The sequence below is a fragment of the Grus americana genome, chromosome 1, assembly GCF_028858705.1.
Source record: "Grus americana isolate bGruAme1 chromosome 1, bGruAme1.mat, whole genome shotgun sequence".
NCBI classification, from domain to species: Eukaryota; Metazoa; Chordata; class Aves; order Gruiformes; family Gruidae; genus Grus; species Grus americana.
Window position 1 is genome coordinate 80158999 of NC_072852.1, and position 16975 is coordinate 80175973.

Consider the following 16975-nt stretch of genomic DNA (forward strand, 5'->3'; position numbering starts at 1 on the left):
TGTGCTCCGTCCCTGTTTTATTTACTATTATAGATGTGACCAGAGAGGTCAGACAAATGCGAGAGCCAGCCCAGGCAGGACAGAGCTGTGTGGCTGGAAGTGAAGAAGGGAGAGGGAGGGTGCAGGGCTGACAATGACAGGGAGCTACAGAAGGGATATCCTTTTGATGTCAGGGAGCTATTACATTACTTAAGCTGGCTCGTCTAACTGTACCCTTAACGTAACTTTGTTTTGCAACCAACTTCAGTTTGGCTCTGCGGAGGGCTGGGTCCCTATAACTGCTTTTTCAAAGTCTGATTCAGTCAGCTAAAATGCCTTACAAAGTGAATTAAAATTGGTATATCAAAACATATATATGACTTTTTAAACAGGTTTTCTTATCCTGGCTGTTTCATTGGACTGGTTTTTTTCTTCCAGCTTTCTGTAATTCAGACACTTCCTTAGTTAAAAGAAGTGGGGAGAAGTGGGGTGGCAGGCAGGCAGCAATGGTGATACTGTTGTTAATATGGGGCTGTCAAACCGATGAGTAGACACCATTCATGTCATATGAAGGATGAGCAGAGAGCTTAGATATCAGGAAAATAATTGGTTATATTTTGACATTCTTTGTGCAGGAGTATGAGGCTTGTGATCTCTATACTGTAGCGAGTGACCTGATTTAGAACTGTGAAATCATGTGTCCCAAGTATATCCTCTATCTGACGTGTCAGTAGCTTAGAAGTACTTGATGTCCATTTGCCAAAAAATGTAGATTCATTGCATTCATACTTGTTGCCAAGACTTCTGTCAGCAATGCTAATTCAGTGTAAACTTTGTTTTTGTGTGATACATTTATCGCAAAGAAAAACTTATTAAGGTTGGAATTTCTAAATTACTAGGACAAAGCTGAAAGCCTTTCTCTTAACAAAAAAAAAAAACCCAGCAACAGCAAAAAGTGAAATTATTTTGTTTCACGTTACACTCTGGGAACTCTGAGTTGTGGCATGCCATTAAATCAAAGTTAGTTTATTTTTAGCAGTTTTTATTTATTTATTTATTTAAATGTAATAGCTGAGCAACAAGAGCCTGTAAAAATACTTTGAAAGAATGAGTAAAATTGTAGTACACTGAAGAATAAGTAAACTACACAACTCCAGGTGCTGTTTATAGAAGACATTAGATTTTGTCTACTGGTAGAAGAGTATAAAAGCTAGGCCATTAGGATTAGTCAATTAATTTTTAAAAAGACACTTGCAAGCAGAAGGGGCCTGAATCTGTAATATCTTGTCTGAGTGTCGTTCTCTTTTATAGGATATAAATCCTTCTGTTAAGCTGAACTTAAGTTATCAAATATGTCTTTTTATTATGTCTGGGCAAGGGAATAAAGTTTATCAGTGAAATAAAACCACTGAAAAAACACAGTGGTGTTCTTTTCTGCTAAGAAGGCGAATTCAGGCTTCTTGAATCTCTTCCAGAAACAGATGTAAATTCCACTGTAGCTTTTCAAATAGTGAATAATCATGGTCTGTTATGTTTGGTGATGAATCATGCAAGGGGTTGCAGATGGTGAGAAGAGTGCAGCTGTGCAGATACTAGAGGAGTGGAGATAGAAGACTAGAGGATCCTGAGGGGATACAGGAGGTGATCTGAGGATGGGTTGACATGGCTTATGAAAGAGGTAGGACAGCTGAAAGAGTATTGAAGCTGAGTGTGCCAGGGTAAAGCCTAAACCGAAACCTGAGATTTGGGGATGGGGAGAGTGCTGGAGACTGAAAAGGAGGTATACTTCAGGCAGAAAGATATTTTTTGTTGTTGCCGATCTTTGAAGCAAATGTTGCAGCATCAGATGCCAAAATAACTGGACTTCTGTGCCAAGCCAAAACAAGGAGACTGAGCTTACATGTGGAGGTTTAAGCTGTAAATGACAAGAGAAAACTAAGAGGCGTCATGTTCCTTTTAAAGGAATGCTAGTCACGGGTAGGAGAGCTATTGTAGTAACGGATAGAGATGCAAATTTGGGGTTTTTTTATTTCAATGGTTCTGAGCAGGACCTGTGTGATGAGATGGAGGTGGCAAAATTTGGGAGTTTGCCAGGTGGGGAAGTTGTCTCTGATTAGGTGTTCTAAAAAAGGGGGATTGCTTGTGGTTGAAGGTAAGATTCAAGTGAAGCTTTTCTCAATCTTAAACCAATATGTTAAAAAGTCCAAACCATCTTTCAATTTTTTGCATTAAGTAATTTTATTTTATCTTTTTCTTTTTTTTCCCCTCTCTCTTTTTAGATAAAAAGTATTGTTCCAAAACAATAGGTCTTTATTCAGGAAGAATGTTGCCATTAAGATGTCTGTAAGAACAAGTATTTTTGCCCACAGGTCAGAAATTCTCATCCAAAGTGAATATTTAACCACTATTTCAAGGACAACCAATTATCTTAATAAAGTGTGTGATTAGGAGTCAGTGAGGGACCCTGGAAAACTGTAGAATACTCCCAAGCACTGACATAACTTCAGGCACCCATTGTATTGTTTGTATATCCTACAAACCTTAGTAAATATAAAAGAAATAATGAAAGCAAACTGGAAAGGCAAAAAAGTGGGGGATGGGGGGAGGGGGACAGAAGTCCAGATCTATCTTGAAAGAGAGTTATGCTCTAAAACTGCTATATTGAAAACTGTTTTCAGGATTGTTTTCTCATCTCTTTCAGTCTCGTTACCTAAGAGAGTTAGGTATATGCCAGATGGTCTGCTGCCCTCTCCCCACACCCAATAACTTTGAACCTGCACGTCTTGTCAAATTTGACAGAGGGGTTGCAAGGCGTTCAAGTTCTGTACTTTTTATTAAAGTTGGCAGTTGGAAAGTAGAAAGGAAAACACATTGTTGACCCTACTGACAAAATGATGCAATATGAATCCAACAATTATCTGTTCTGTTTGGCCTGTCAATTGCCAATCAGCATAGGAGCACTAGCAAGCCAGTTGCAACACGCAGCTCTGAACCAGCTACAGCATGTTTGCTGTTTGCATACTCAGTAGTTCAGGGACGTTCTATGGGGAGAGGGAACTGTAAGTGTAGTGAGAAGGGAGACGTGATAGGACGATGCGGGGTGACAATGGTATGAAAATTTTATGTCTTTGGGAGGAAATCAATAGTAATTAAAACTTTTTTATTTCTTCTCCCCAAAGTTGCTCTTTTCCCAGTGTGTAAATGCTGGTAAGAGTAAATACCACTATGAATTCTACCTTTCAAATTTGTGTACTGTCACAACTTCATGCTCCCAGGCTTTTATCATGTTGTTTAAACTCACAAAATTATATACAACTACAAAAATTTAATTACCGATCAAACTCAAAACTACTTGGTATCTGTAAAATATTAGATTGTGTGGCAGAATAATAATATTAGTATTATATAACATATATATGTATTCAGTTGAAGTATTTATGTCACAGGAACGTTCCTGTGCTCTTCTGTCAAAGAGTAAGCAAGATTGAAATCATACGGGAATAACAAATATGCTCACAGAACAAAAGATTAGTTAATTATTTCTTATCCTTCATTTTACTATAAATTTAAACTTAAGGCAGGTATATTTATTTATAACACAGCAAGGATTCTAAGTTCTAAAGAGTATGTTGCTACCAGTCCTGCTATCACACATAAAGGTCTGTGGATATAAAACAAAACGGATTCTTATATCCGAGTTTATAAGAACACATTTTAAGGTATCCATACATGTACATGAACCCTAAAGATTGTTGAAATATTATCAGTTTTAGAAAATGCATCAAAATCTTTGCTTGACTCTAAGTTAGTGGAATTGTTTTTTATTTCTTTTCATAAATACAGAATGTCTAAAATTTCACATTTGTTAGTAAAAGTTACTAGACAGCTTTGCTTGTAAAAGTTATGATGCCTGTCTGGATAGAACAGTCATCTATGTTGTTGGGTTTGTTTGATTTTTTGGGGGTTTTATCAAACACAGGAGCAAGTAAAACTTCAGAGTTATAAAGGTTTATGTAACAGCACAGTCAATATGTTTAATGGAAAATGGCCAAAAATTTTGCCTGGCACTGCCTCTGTATGTATTAGATTATAATTTTAATTGACGATTTTAGTTGCACAGATGTCTTTAATTTGTTACCCTCTGAAGTTTATTTTTACCATATGTAGCGAAAATGTACTCTGCAGGAGACTTAGCAAGAGGCTTACATTTTATTTACTTCAAAAATTGATTATATTGGAGATAATCATTTAGTCACCACACTAAAATGCAATTTGTATTTGCCTTTTACCCTCAGATATCTTTATCCTTCAACAAATGAAGTCTCTGTAGAATATCAGGGTATAGTTAGAAAATTGTTGAGAAGCCCCTTTGCATAATCTGAGATGCCGTAATCACATGCGTAAGGAAACAATTGCAACATTCCAATTTAGTCTTAAGGATCTGGTTTCCAGTGAGCAGCATGTTAGGACAGATGCGTAGGCTGTTCGTAAATGCTGTACATGTTGGAATCAACTTTGACTTCACCACTCAAACTTACTTTTACATATTATTTTTAGAAAAAAATAAACTGATAATGGTTTATTATCTAAACTGGTTTAGGACATCTAATATGTGCATGCAGTTCATAAAACAATGTTTGTGGGATTTTTGTTATGTTCCTTTTTTAAAAAAATCTCTTAATTCTGGGCATACTATGCAACCAGATTTAGCCTCAATCTGAGCACTGATTGCTGAAGTTGAGGTATCCCTAACTGTTAATCAATTCAAATCTTGGCTTATGTAATTAGCTTGTCAGACCCTTGTACAGTATTGCACAACTTAGAAAAAACAGATGACTTCCAAATAAATGTGTAAGGAGTTTTGGGACACATGGGGAAAGTAAGATAGCTTTGAGTTCTTTAACAGGGTAATAAAAATATAGCAAATACTCAGATGACACATTTGTGTGAACATGACCTTGGATCTTGGATCAAATAGCAGATACATAAATGCCATGTTTGTCCGAATGTGACCTTGCATTGGTTCAAATATCAGTCATAAATCAAATCCTAGCTTTTAATGTACATGTAAAGAAAACAGCCTCTGAAATGATGCATCAAATCTTCGTTTCTCAGTAGTTGTGGTCTTCACATGTAAGTGTTGAGCAAACACACAGAGCATCTGTGGGCTAAACAGTATATTCTTTTTGCTTCATTGCCTATAAGATGTTGTCATGAAGAATTTAGAATCTGTAAAAGTTAGCAGCCGTAGCAATTTGTGCTTCAATCATTAACGTGTGTAATCATTTGAATCTTGCTCAAGTATGAAATAATTTGAGTGGAATATAACAGTGACTTGAAGAGATACTGATCTTGAAATGCAATGGATAAAGAGCAAAACCTGGAGATTTTTTGAGAGAGGAAAAGAAAAAGGGGTATATCACAGAACCATAGAATGGTTTGGGTTGGAAGGGACCTCAAAGATCATCTAGTTCCAACCCCCCTGCTGCGGGCAGGGACACCCTCCACTAGACCACGTTGCCCAAAGCCTCATGTGTTGCAAGCCTAAAGGTGTATATATAACAGTGAAGTGGGGTTTTCATTAGAAACTGTTGTGAGCTGTAAGTAGTACTTGTGGAACTGTATTTGAACTTGAAAGAGAGCACATGTCAGAGAACAGAGAGTACTCTGTAACATAGTGGTTACTAAGATGTTGCCATGGCTTAGTTTTTTGCAGGAAAAAAAATTCCTTTTGTTCTTTTGAATCTCTTGTTAATAAAATATACTTCCTTCAATGGTCATGCCTCAAAAATACTGGATAGTATTAACTCCAGTCTGAATATTTGCTTTACATGCATTAATAACTAACATAATAAATTGAATACACTACCCCCCTCCTGTTGTTCAGGCTGATTTTTTCTTCTTTAAATATCATGTTGATAATAGTATATTTATTCTATAGATTAAGCTTGTAGTAGATTCTCAACTGTGTCAGAGCTCATTATTTACTGTAAAAGTAGAAATAGAAACAGGATAAATGGAGAAAGAAAAAAAATAATTGCAAATTGCCATTCTTCAGGATTTCTAGGCATCTCGATGATAAAAGTTGAAGCAAAACTAAAGACTTTAACGCAAACTTTTCCACTTAAGTTTTTGACAATGCTTGCTTGGTTTAGTGTCAGGAATCGTCTGAACATCAGACTGGATTATAATGTAGTTTAAAAAAACCCCAACAAACCAAAACCAACCAACCAAACAAAAAAACCCCAGAACCTCAAAAAAACCTCAAACAAACAAACTCAACAAAGAAAAGACCCCACCAAAAACACTTCCTGAAGAAAACAGTAAAGTGAAGGAGAACATTATAGGTTACCAGTAACCTTACTATAATATTATATAGTTTGTTAACTAATATTACTATTGACTGATATTGAAGTCCTGACTAGTCAACTCTTTAAAGGATTCAACAGATACAGATTTAAAAGAGATTTGAAAGCATTACTTTGACTTATAGCTACTTCTGACTTTAGTTTCAGTTAATCTTTCACTAGGAAAAAAAAGTCAGACCTTCCTCTTCCCAGTTACAGAAACCACTGAAGTATTCACTTTTTGGATATGAAAACTCCCACTTCGAGGAGAAAAAACAAACCAAAAAATCTCAGTGTCATATTGGTATTCTATGCAGACTCAAACCTATTTGAGCTTGATGGCAGTTCAAGCAACAACTCAATCTCCACTCTTTACAGAGATGAGGTAGGAAGAACAGATTTTTCTTTTATCAGAAGGATCTTGATGCAAATTTGAGTAATGTCACATTTGATGCATCTGACATCCGCTTATGTGGAAGAAAGCAAGCGTGACTTCAGATAGATGTAAACTTGAGGTGATAGACCTGTAAGTCTTGTCTCTGGAGCCTGAAGGCAAAGGTTGCAAAACCTTTATGTCCCATTGCTGATGAAGTCCAATCTGTCTCCTGTTGTTAAAGGGGTTAGCAGTGACTAAAGACAGGCTTCAGATCTCATTGTACTGATAACCTAGAACTGCGGTATTTCTTTACACCTTAAGTTGATCTCTGTCTGCTAGAGGTTGACCAGTCTAATATTGTGGCTCAGATACGATGAAATATATTTTCTGGTCTAATATAAAGGCAGTGTAAAAGTCATGTATGTAAAGTGTTCTCAACTGAGTTCCTAGTTACCAAGTTCTTGAGGGGCTTGTTGAATTTAAAATTTAGAAAGCCATTTGATTCTAGGATGTTGTTTTATTCTTTACAAGCAACTGAAGTCTTTCTTTGAGTTAGATTCTACTTTCAGCTTGAGTTTCCAGCATTAGAATTATTAATTTATTTATTTATTATATTTATGTGTTTGTTTATTGGAGCATGTTGTTTCAACTCAGAGTAAATGCCTGTATCTTCCATTTACTGGATTTCTGTGGGAGTTTTACTGCTGGAAGGATGGTGAATAACTATGGGATGTGCATGATCTCCTCGGCCTGTATGACACTTCCATGGCCCTGTCGAAAAATGATACTGCTTAATCTAATAGAGATGCTGTGTGATCTGTAGAGCAGTTTTTAGCTTTCATCAGAAACTGAAAAAGCATGGCTACTTTTCTTCAGGCAATGTAGGTACCGGGTTTACAGGTCCAGCGTGTTGATACAATCACTGGATTCTTCAGAGGGGATTCAGGCTGCACATACACATTCATTTGTTGGCTGTGCAGCATATGTATCCCTCTCACCAACTGCTTATTTCTGCTCCCTCCATTGAGCCAGCACAAATATTTGTAAGGCTTTGCAGTGAACTGGATCAGGGAAGTGATCTATCGAAAAGTACCACTTTTTAATTTGTAATCATGGCCTCAAAGATCAGTCATGGCTCTGGAAAGTCCATTGAGTTCTGGTCAACCCAAACATTTAAGTGTAGTGCTTGACATTAGGTGAGATGAATTACCCCTCTTATAACAGAAATAATAATTCAGCAAACAGAATGCTGAAAATTAATTTCTGCTTTGTAATTTTTTTCACCATTAGTACTTGTGTCTATTGTTTGAAAGTGAGAGGGTATGATATTTGAGATAGTTATGTTGCAGTCCTGTTATTAGTTATTTCTTAAACAGTAATCTTGGCAAAACAAACAATTTTTAGAACTATTTAGAAAATAATGAATGTGTTACATAATTGAAAGAAAACATTGGAGGAAATCGTGAATATGTAATCATGAAGGTATAGAAAGCAGCAGAATAGATTCACGGCAGAAATATTGCATTTAAAAGGGAGATGAGTGATCCTGTTTAGAGACATTTATCTTTCTTTACTATATTCTAGGCAATGAGACTCCACTTCAGAGTCAGGACCCAGGAAGTAGCTTCTATCTTGTGCCACTGAATCTTGGAAAGAAGCTACAGGGAGATGCCAACAGGGGGGACTGAAGCTGGCTCAGTAACTGCAGAGTAGTTGAATAGCGACTGTTAGTGATTATGTCATTGCTCTCTGTATTTTTTCAGTCTGTGCTTTCCCCACCTTCCTTGGCTGATTAGTTGCTTTTTTCCTGTCTTTTTTCTCTCTGTTTCTGTATAGGATCTGCCCAAATTTTTGTAGCTGAGCAATGTTAAGCAATCATTTCAATAAGTATTTGGGGCTTTTTGGTCCTTGTAGGTTGTGATATTGGTGCAAATGCTAAATTTTTAACTGTGTCTTTGTATATACTGCAATTATAAGCAATTCAAAGTTCTCTTTCATAAAGAGATACGGTAGCATTTTGTTTAGCAATCCAAGATGACTTTGTATGTCTTGCCTTTAACTGAGCATTTGTATAATCATACAGATTGAGGTTTTAGATTTTTGCTTGGGAGGGACATAAGTGTTAAACAGATGTTCCTAGAGCCTTACATTTCTATTAATGTGGATTCTGCATTATGGCTGCTTTGCACTTGAATAATATGTAAGAAATCTTTCATGGCTTTCATGGAGGTAGCCATTTTTAGTATGGCCACCTCCTCTTTGACAACCATTGTTTGTTTTCTTTACAGCATTTGTATCCTGATCTTATGTTTTGCTGTTGGTAATACTCCTCTTGCCACATGGCAGGTGTTGCTTATGTTAGTATCTCCTTACATATGTTCTTACTTTTAAGAGGTCTGCACCAGGAAAACTGTGGATTTGTAGTACTTATTTGTAAATTATATTTCATAATTTTATTAAGTAATTTCCTTATTTTTTCAAAGTAAAAATAACTGAACTAACAAAACAGTGACATTCTAAGAACTGAGATTTTTGTTAAATTAGCGGGAACTTGCATGCCAAATGTCATGTATATTGCATGATAGAAGAGTTTCCGGAAACATCATCATACCTCTCTCTAAAGCTGGAAAATGTCTGTTCTGTATATGCCACAAAATAAACTTAATTTTAAAATCTCAACACTTTGCCTAAATAAGCCAGATTGGCCTTATTACATTTTCTTCAACTTGTGGTGGGCTAATAGGAGCTGGTGCTGCAACACAGAAGAATCGTATATGCTCCTTACAGTCTGACGGAGTACATCTAGGTGAAGAATACTTCTGCTTAGTGTGATTTACATAGTCACTCGTGGTATTGTTTGCACCTGACCTGTCATTAATCAGCACTGCTCTTCTCTGCATCTTCTCATTGCTGACTTACTTGTACAGCATGTTAATTCATCTGGTTTAGTCTTGTCTTTAAAAGTATGCTTGTTTGGAAAAGTTGATTAAAATTGTCAATTTTCAATAAGAAAATCTTGCCTTTCCTCTCTCTTTTTGGATTATGTCTTTTAAAATTCAATGGGACAGAAAATCCTGGGACCAAAGAAATGCTGCTGCCTGGCTCAGTAAGTTCTACTTGGGTTTGGCTGAGTAATGTAAAACAAACAAAAAAATTGTTATATTGTTTTTACCACATTTAACATCAATCAGCAAAATATTTGCAGTGTTTCAAAGCTTTATCAGCTCTTCCCATGTGAGATTAGAAGTGTGCCATCTCTGTATCTTCTGATGCAATTAGATAAATGCATTCAGGGGAGGAAAGTAAAACTCATCATGGTCCCCACTTTCTGAAGCCAGTAGACTTGCCTCTGTGGCCTGTATTCTTACTCCAAGAAACCCTCTAGTGTTTCTCCAGCTCTGTAAGTACTTATGGATCAGAGAAAGAGGATTGCCTGTTTTCCCTTTGTGCTTGGGCAAAGTTGTTCTTCCTTTTTGATCAACCAATAAATTAACAGCTTTTTTCCTGCTGCAGACTAATATACACCAGGTTGCCTTACAAGCTGTGTAATTCCACTTCTGTTTAATGCACTGCTCAATTATAAGGGGAGTGATTTGGGGAAAGAACATTGTGCAGTATATATGTACATTCTACCACAGAGCATAAAAAAATAAGGTAGCATAATCAAGGAATTTTTCATTACTTTTAAGAGCTTAACTTTGCAATTCTAGTATAGTTTTTCAAAATCAGCGTATGTGAATTTTGTTTTGTTTTAAAGACAAGGATGCTTATAAGTTGCATATGATATCTTGGAGTACAACAATGTAGAGGGAAAAAATACAAAGTTATTCTGTTGGGGTTTTTTTGGGGGGATGCAACTGACAGTCTTGACAAAGTGATGGCTCGTGAAAATTTTTCATCTCATGCATAGTAAATTTTCTTTGTCTTAGGTTCTTAATATTTTGTAAAATATAAAATATTACTAGTATGTAAGGTAACAAAGTATGAAAACTGAATCAAATGTCACGGGATAGAGGAGAAAACATGCATACTTTCCCAGATAGGAGACTGGACTTCATATTTTAGGTACAAAATTTTATCTTCAGTTTGTTTTTACATGTTGAATCAGGATATTGGAAATATCAGACTTTTCCTATTCACCTAAGTTTTCTAAAAGTATCTACTGCGGTCACTAGTCTTAAATGTGCTGTGTTCAGCCACAACATTCTCAAAGTGACCTAGAGGTAATGATTGTTTCAACTTTAACTTTGATATTTGCAAGCAAGCCCTTTACACAATCAATTTGTTTATGCAGTAAATCCAGACTTTGTTACTGCTTCTCAGAGACCTTTGCATCGAAGAGAACTGCTTCCTTACAGAGATTATCCCTAGTGTGGCAAGTATTAAATGTGGAAGGGCCAGGGGTTTAGTCTCCCACCATCCTTTTCCAAAAATGAAGCAAATAACCGAATGCTGCATAATTAGGTTGGTTGAATCTGTGATTTCTTTAAGACCTGTTTCAAGTTTATAGGTAAGTTACTCATTGGGTATTTGCAGTGTGGTGGTGGGAAAGGAGGACTTCCTCTGAAAATAGACATATTTCAGAGATAACAGGCTGTGAGAGACCACCAGTAAAACCTATTTATCCTTAAAACCGTAATTTCATTAAATCGTGTTCTTATTTTTCTATGTCATACTCTCCTGTTTTCAGTTTATTTTGTGTGTGTTTGTATGCAGGTGTAGGAAAGGCAGTATGGAGACTTAATATATTGTATGGGAAACTGAGAAAATCCTCTGCCAATGTCTTTGTGGCACAGAATTTTTCAAAAGTCTTAAGAGTAAGAAGAAATGTTGATTTATACAGATGCTTGAGTGGAATGATCACGCTGCACCTACCACATCTGCTGTTGTAACACACACAGGTGTTTTTGTAAAGAAAAACATTCTCTGTGAATGCTACTGAAATGAACTTCATACTCATTGCCCTTTTTATTTTGGAAGCTCTATTTTCATACAAGCAAGGATCAATGTGCATTAAATGAAACCTACCAATGAAAGCATATGCCTGTGTAAGCATGGACAAAATACGGAGAAGACAGAAGACAAACGGTTTATTCTATGAATACTAGACATTCTACTTAAAGGTTTTCTGTGCTTATGACAAAGAAATAATTATTACTTTTTCAGTAATGAAAATATTAGTATATTTTGACAGTCTTCAGAAATGGTTATGTAACGGCTATGCTTGCTAAAGTAGCTAGTTAACCATTGACAAGAGCTGTAATGATTAGCAGCTGTAATTTACTAGTAGTGTTTGAAAGTACAAAAGGGTATGTAATTTAAAAGCTAGAACAATAAGCACTTAATTTATGTTTCACTAGCTGTTAGGTTGTTCATACATAAATTCAGCTAAAAAGACTGCTGAATTTTAAATATTTACTGTAAAAGTGGAAAAACACGGTGCAATTTGGGCAATGCTAGGCGCGCTGCTGAAAGCTGTTGCCATGTTCAGAGTTCAGCTATCAAGCCTTTCCTTTGTTTTCTTGTCAAGTAATGCCTATTTTGTTTCAAGGTAGACTTCAGTGTTCACTTAATATTTTAAAAATACTTGTGCTGGACAAAGAAGTCACACTTGGAGAGATGTTGTTGATTCAGTAGGGAACTTGAAGTAATGGGTACAAGGAGCCTAATGCCTCCTGGAACCTCCCCAGCTATCCTGGGGCAGAGTACTCCTGCTACATATCTGCAGAGGAATATAATGTTTCTGTGCTGTGAATAACTCTTTTTACCCTGGCAGAGCGTCATGAAGAGCACACTGGAGGAGCAGTGCTGATCATATGGTCCACAATTCTTTCCTTCCTTTTTAGTTGATGGCTCTTTAGTGAGACAGATTTGGTAGTCTCCTTTGGATTGTTGGAGAACGGTTATTATTTGTGGTTATCATTACAAAACCAGCTTATGTCAAGGTTTCTTTACTCTTTTCCCTCACCACCAAATAGCCATGTCACAGGGATAGCAATTTAACTTAGTTTTCACAAATAAAATACGTAAAAGTGATTTCTCATTTCTCAACTGAAGTATATTATCTTCCAGTTGTATCAGGGATATCAGGTGCATAATGTAGTGTTTTGGGCTCTGTTAGATAACTAACAACAAACAGCAGTTAGTTCCAGGTGTTACTGAGCTGGTTCACGCTGCCTCAGCAGAGAAATTGTACAAAGATATTAAAGACAGAAATTATTGGCAAAGAATAACAGATGATGTTAACCAGAAATGTTTGCAGTTGATTCTTTTTCTTACTTTGCCAAAGTAATGTTTTGTAAATGCACTCTACATCTGCAAAATTACTCTGCATCATGAGTCTTCATGAGATTGGAAGCATTGCTCTGAATAAATGCAGATGGTTTAGTAATAAAATCTTTGTCAGATAATCTACAATAATCTGTGCCATTTTCCTTTGGTGTGCAACCGTGCATTCCTAAAGCATTATGCTAATTATTTTATTTTTAAGTAGTCTTTTATTTAGAGTCCTCATTCACATAATTCCTGTGGTGGTTTGTTGTTGGTTTTTTTCTTCAGTAACTATAGTCATGTATGTTACAATCATTTTAATTTCTATTTTATGTCTTCTGACAGGCTTATGAGTATCAAATGTAGATATTTCTTAATATTTTGTCAGTTTACAAGATGGTAGGATTTCTAAGAGAAACGAAGGTTGTTCTTGGAGACAGGACAACTGTTGAGCTTCAAAAGAAAGTGACAATTGGAATTTGTTTTACTAAATAGTTTTAGATTATGGAAAATCTGTAGGGACTATAACTGATAGCAATTACACTTCGGTCCTCTATGTGAAAGAAGTTATTTTGTTTTGGTTTGCAATATAATGTTCTGTTACACTGTAAAATAATTAGGCATCACAATCTGTATTGCTTGGATGCTCTTAAAATAAAAGCTACACCAGCCTTTCAACTGATCCCTTCAGAAAGAAGTTGAGATGTGCATGAAAACTCTTGTATTGCTTATAAATATTCTATTACAGTGCTGGCAATCTGGCACAATGTCCTAATGACTATTTAATATATCAAATTGGAAAACTTAATTTGACTGTTATTTTTAAATACAGCCAAGCTGTGCATAGTGATAGAGTAGCAGTGTGACATATCCAAGTAAAATCAACAGTAACGTATCTGTTGTCTGTAACTGGTGTTAGAAATCATGGATAAATTTCCATTCTTAGGCTCCTAGATACTCTTATTTGCCACACCATGTGCTATAGAACATATTTTCCTTTTTTAGTTAATACTATCCTGTTTAAAAGAAATTGGGCAAATAGATCTTTACTAAGGGTACTTGTAGTAGGAGATGGCAAGTTAGTAATAGCGATGGCATCTGGGTTTTTTCCTACTCAAGGGAGAGTGGAATTCTGTCTAGTTTGGTTTATAAGAATCAGATTTCCAATCATCTGATTTTATAATTTGTGATTGCTTTCAGTCTTCAGCCTTCAGAACTGTCTGTTGTATTTGGCTTAGTTTTAATAGTCAAAATACAATGAACCTTCTGAAAACTTTGTCATCTCAGTTATGCTGGACAGATTCTGAAATCTTCAGTGTTTACTTTCATAAAGAACTCCATTTCAGTGTGTGAAGTGAGTAAAATGAGTACAAGGTCTAGATTTTGCTATGTCTTTGTGTCCGCTACTCCTTTAGTTCTGTCCTTCCAGGTACATGGTGAGCTATTGCACTGGGCAAAAAAATCTGTATCTTTGCTCAACAATGGTATTTGGGTTGGAAAAATTGTTCCACAACCTAAATACTATAACAATATTATTTTCATGAATTGCAGGAAGCATAATCTAACTAGACACTGTTTAAGTAAACTCTTTTTTTTTTTTTTTAGCCTTAACATAGTTTCTTTCAAAAACAGGTACAATGGTGCACAGAACTGTAATAAATTGCCTAAGGATATATAAAACATATTGTTTTGTTCTAATCATCAGAGTTTATGATTACACTACAATTTCAATCTCGCCTTGTACCTGAGGGTTTAACATTTTTAGGTCTATTCACTTGGCTAAAAATGAAGAATGGATACATAGAATGTACCACTTCAGCCATTTGGTATCACAATTAAAAAACTTGGGTACTCTGAAATCAAAAGAAAGTTTTGCCAAGTCTAATGTATATACTTTAAATAACATTGATTAGCTGGAAGGATTCAAATTGTGGAATAGAAAGCCTTATGTAATACAGATTTTTTAATATTTTTTTTAATTGTTTGTTTTGCCTTACAGTCATGTAATGAACACATTGGAAAACACTATAGGAGTGATACATATGCACCATTGGTTTTCCATGAAGCAGCAGAAAGAAGTAGCAGTGTGCACTGATAAGTGCACCTGAAAGATAAATCATTTAAAAACTGTGCACTTTGCAGGTTGTTACAAGCATAACTTTTAGCCTTCTTTAGAGTAGGTCATTCTGCCCTCCATTACATCTGTATAATACCTTATGAAGTTATGGAAATATAATTGAAGGCAGCCTTTTGCCATCAGCGTGGGGATAAAAGGCTTGATTGTAGGTATCTCGCTTCAAAACATTTTGAAGGTTGGTTTTTTTGTATAACTGAATACAAGTGATGGCTGTCTTTTGTTATTAGTATGTGAAGCGGTAGTCAGCACTTTGTATTACTTTTAACTGTACCCTTTTAGTCAATTACATAGCTGAAAAAAAGACTTTTTTTCTCCAGAATAAATGCCTGATTTTCATAGGATGAATCTGTCACAGATTATCTAAGAAAAGGATTGATTTCTTAATATAAAATATTTGCTATCATAGGAATCAAGCTACCTGGTATTCAAAACTTTAAATAACATCAGGGAAGATTTTTTTTTTTTTAATCATAACATAGCACTTTTATTGTAAAATCAGCATTTGTGTATCCCCATGTAGCCAGTTATTGGCAGTTTCAAGCTTCACAATAAACTGCAGTGAACATGTGTTCTTTGCAAAAGCCAGCACTGAGCGGTAACCACAGTAACAGACAGAGCTCCTCTGAATGCCTATGAATATTCATTGCATGGACAAGACCGCAGCAGTACGTGTTTGTACGCATACTGAGTATAACACAAGTGTTAGTTACCCTGTGTAAAAGATGAGTTCTTTTAGCAGAATATCTATGCAGCAGTAGTAACATTCTGCAGCACATTTTTTAATTCCTGACAAGTCGATAGTAGAAGAATTAAAATTTGTGACATTTTCTTAGGAATCTGTGCTGTTACTCGAAGTCGATGACACTGGTGGCTAGTTTTGAAGTATCTTTAAAACTTGTTTCACTGTAGGAAATAAAACTAACTCTAGGAATTATACAGATATATTGGATTGTAAATGCTGGAGCACTCTTGCTGAAATAAGTCCAAAAGTATCAGTTTGGCCCACTTCCATGAAGATTTTAGTATAAGACAGTATTTTGTTCTCTGCAGTGTCATAAGACCTATCGAACAAATTTAAAAGAGATGAGAACAGAGGACCAAATCAACATATCTAAGCCTGTTAGATAAGGTGAGAAAAGACTGCTCAAATGTAATATGTATGCATATTGATATTTGATATTTTTCTATAATTTTTGGTGGGAAGTGCCTAATGTCTGCTATAGAAACACAGTATGTAACTTTTATCAGCAAAAGAGAGAAAACAACAATCAACAGATTGATCTTGTCATAACCTCAATTCATATTGAAGTATTTTGGGGATTATTTTTTTTCCCCCTGTTCTGTTGATGATTCATGTTGCATAAAGCTTCTAGAGCAACAGAATGTTGTATAATACTTCACTATTGGATTAGAATTCATGTATTCAGTGTGCTGTAACTGATTCAGATATTTTAAAAAAAATATTCTAATTGTAAGTACAGGAATTTATTTTTTTATTATTATTCTTTCACCAGCGTGAAGAAGTTTAAGTGACTGCTTTACTTGATCAAAATGGTGGACACTGAAAACCAGCTCTATCCCCTTACTCCCTTGGAGGAGGATGATATAGGCAGCCCTTTATCTGGAGAGTTCCTACAAGATATGGAGAATATTCAAGACCTCTCTCAGTCTCTAGGTGATGATAGCTCTGGAACTTTAAGTTTAACAGAGTTCCAGTCACTGGGAAATGGTCCGGGATCTGATGGATCAGTTATAACAGGTAAGACAGTTTAGGTTTACCATAAAACTTTCTTTTGTAAATACATAGTGATAGAAATTAAAAACTTTTTTAATGCAGTAATTGTTGTTTATGACTAAGTGACACTA

The 16975-nt window shown here is 35.6% G+C and overlaps 1 protein-coding gene across 9 annotated transcripts in view; it reads left to right on the forward strand.

Annotated features, from left to right (window-relative positions):
• The window catches only part of PPARA (peroxisome proliferator activated receptor alpha), a 43165-nt gene that overhangs the window by 6108 nt on the left and 20082 nt on the right, over nucleotides 1-16975 (forward strand). For 3 of the 9 annotated variants that reach the window (XM_054846297.1, XM_054846105.1, XM_054845945.1), the window contains 2 exons: nucleotides 16160-16238; nucleotides 16624-16868. In XM_054846297.1, the coding sequence (XP_054702272.1) occupies nucleotides 16661-16868 (208 nt within the window). In that variant the 5' untranslated portion in view covers nucleotides 16160-16238; nucleotides 16624-16660. Of the gene's footprint in view, nucleotides 1-9044; nucleotides 9060-9793; nucleotides 9809-10547; nucleotides 11213-15098; nucleotides 15115-16159; nucleotides 16239-16623; nucleotides 16869-16975 lie in introns of those variants that run through there. The other 6 variants (XM_054846204.1, XM_054846024.1, XM_054846388.1 and 3 more) reach the window with 5 other exon arrangements.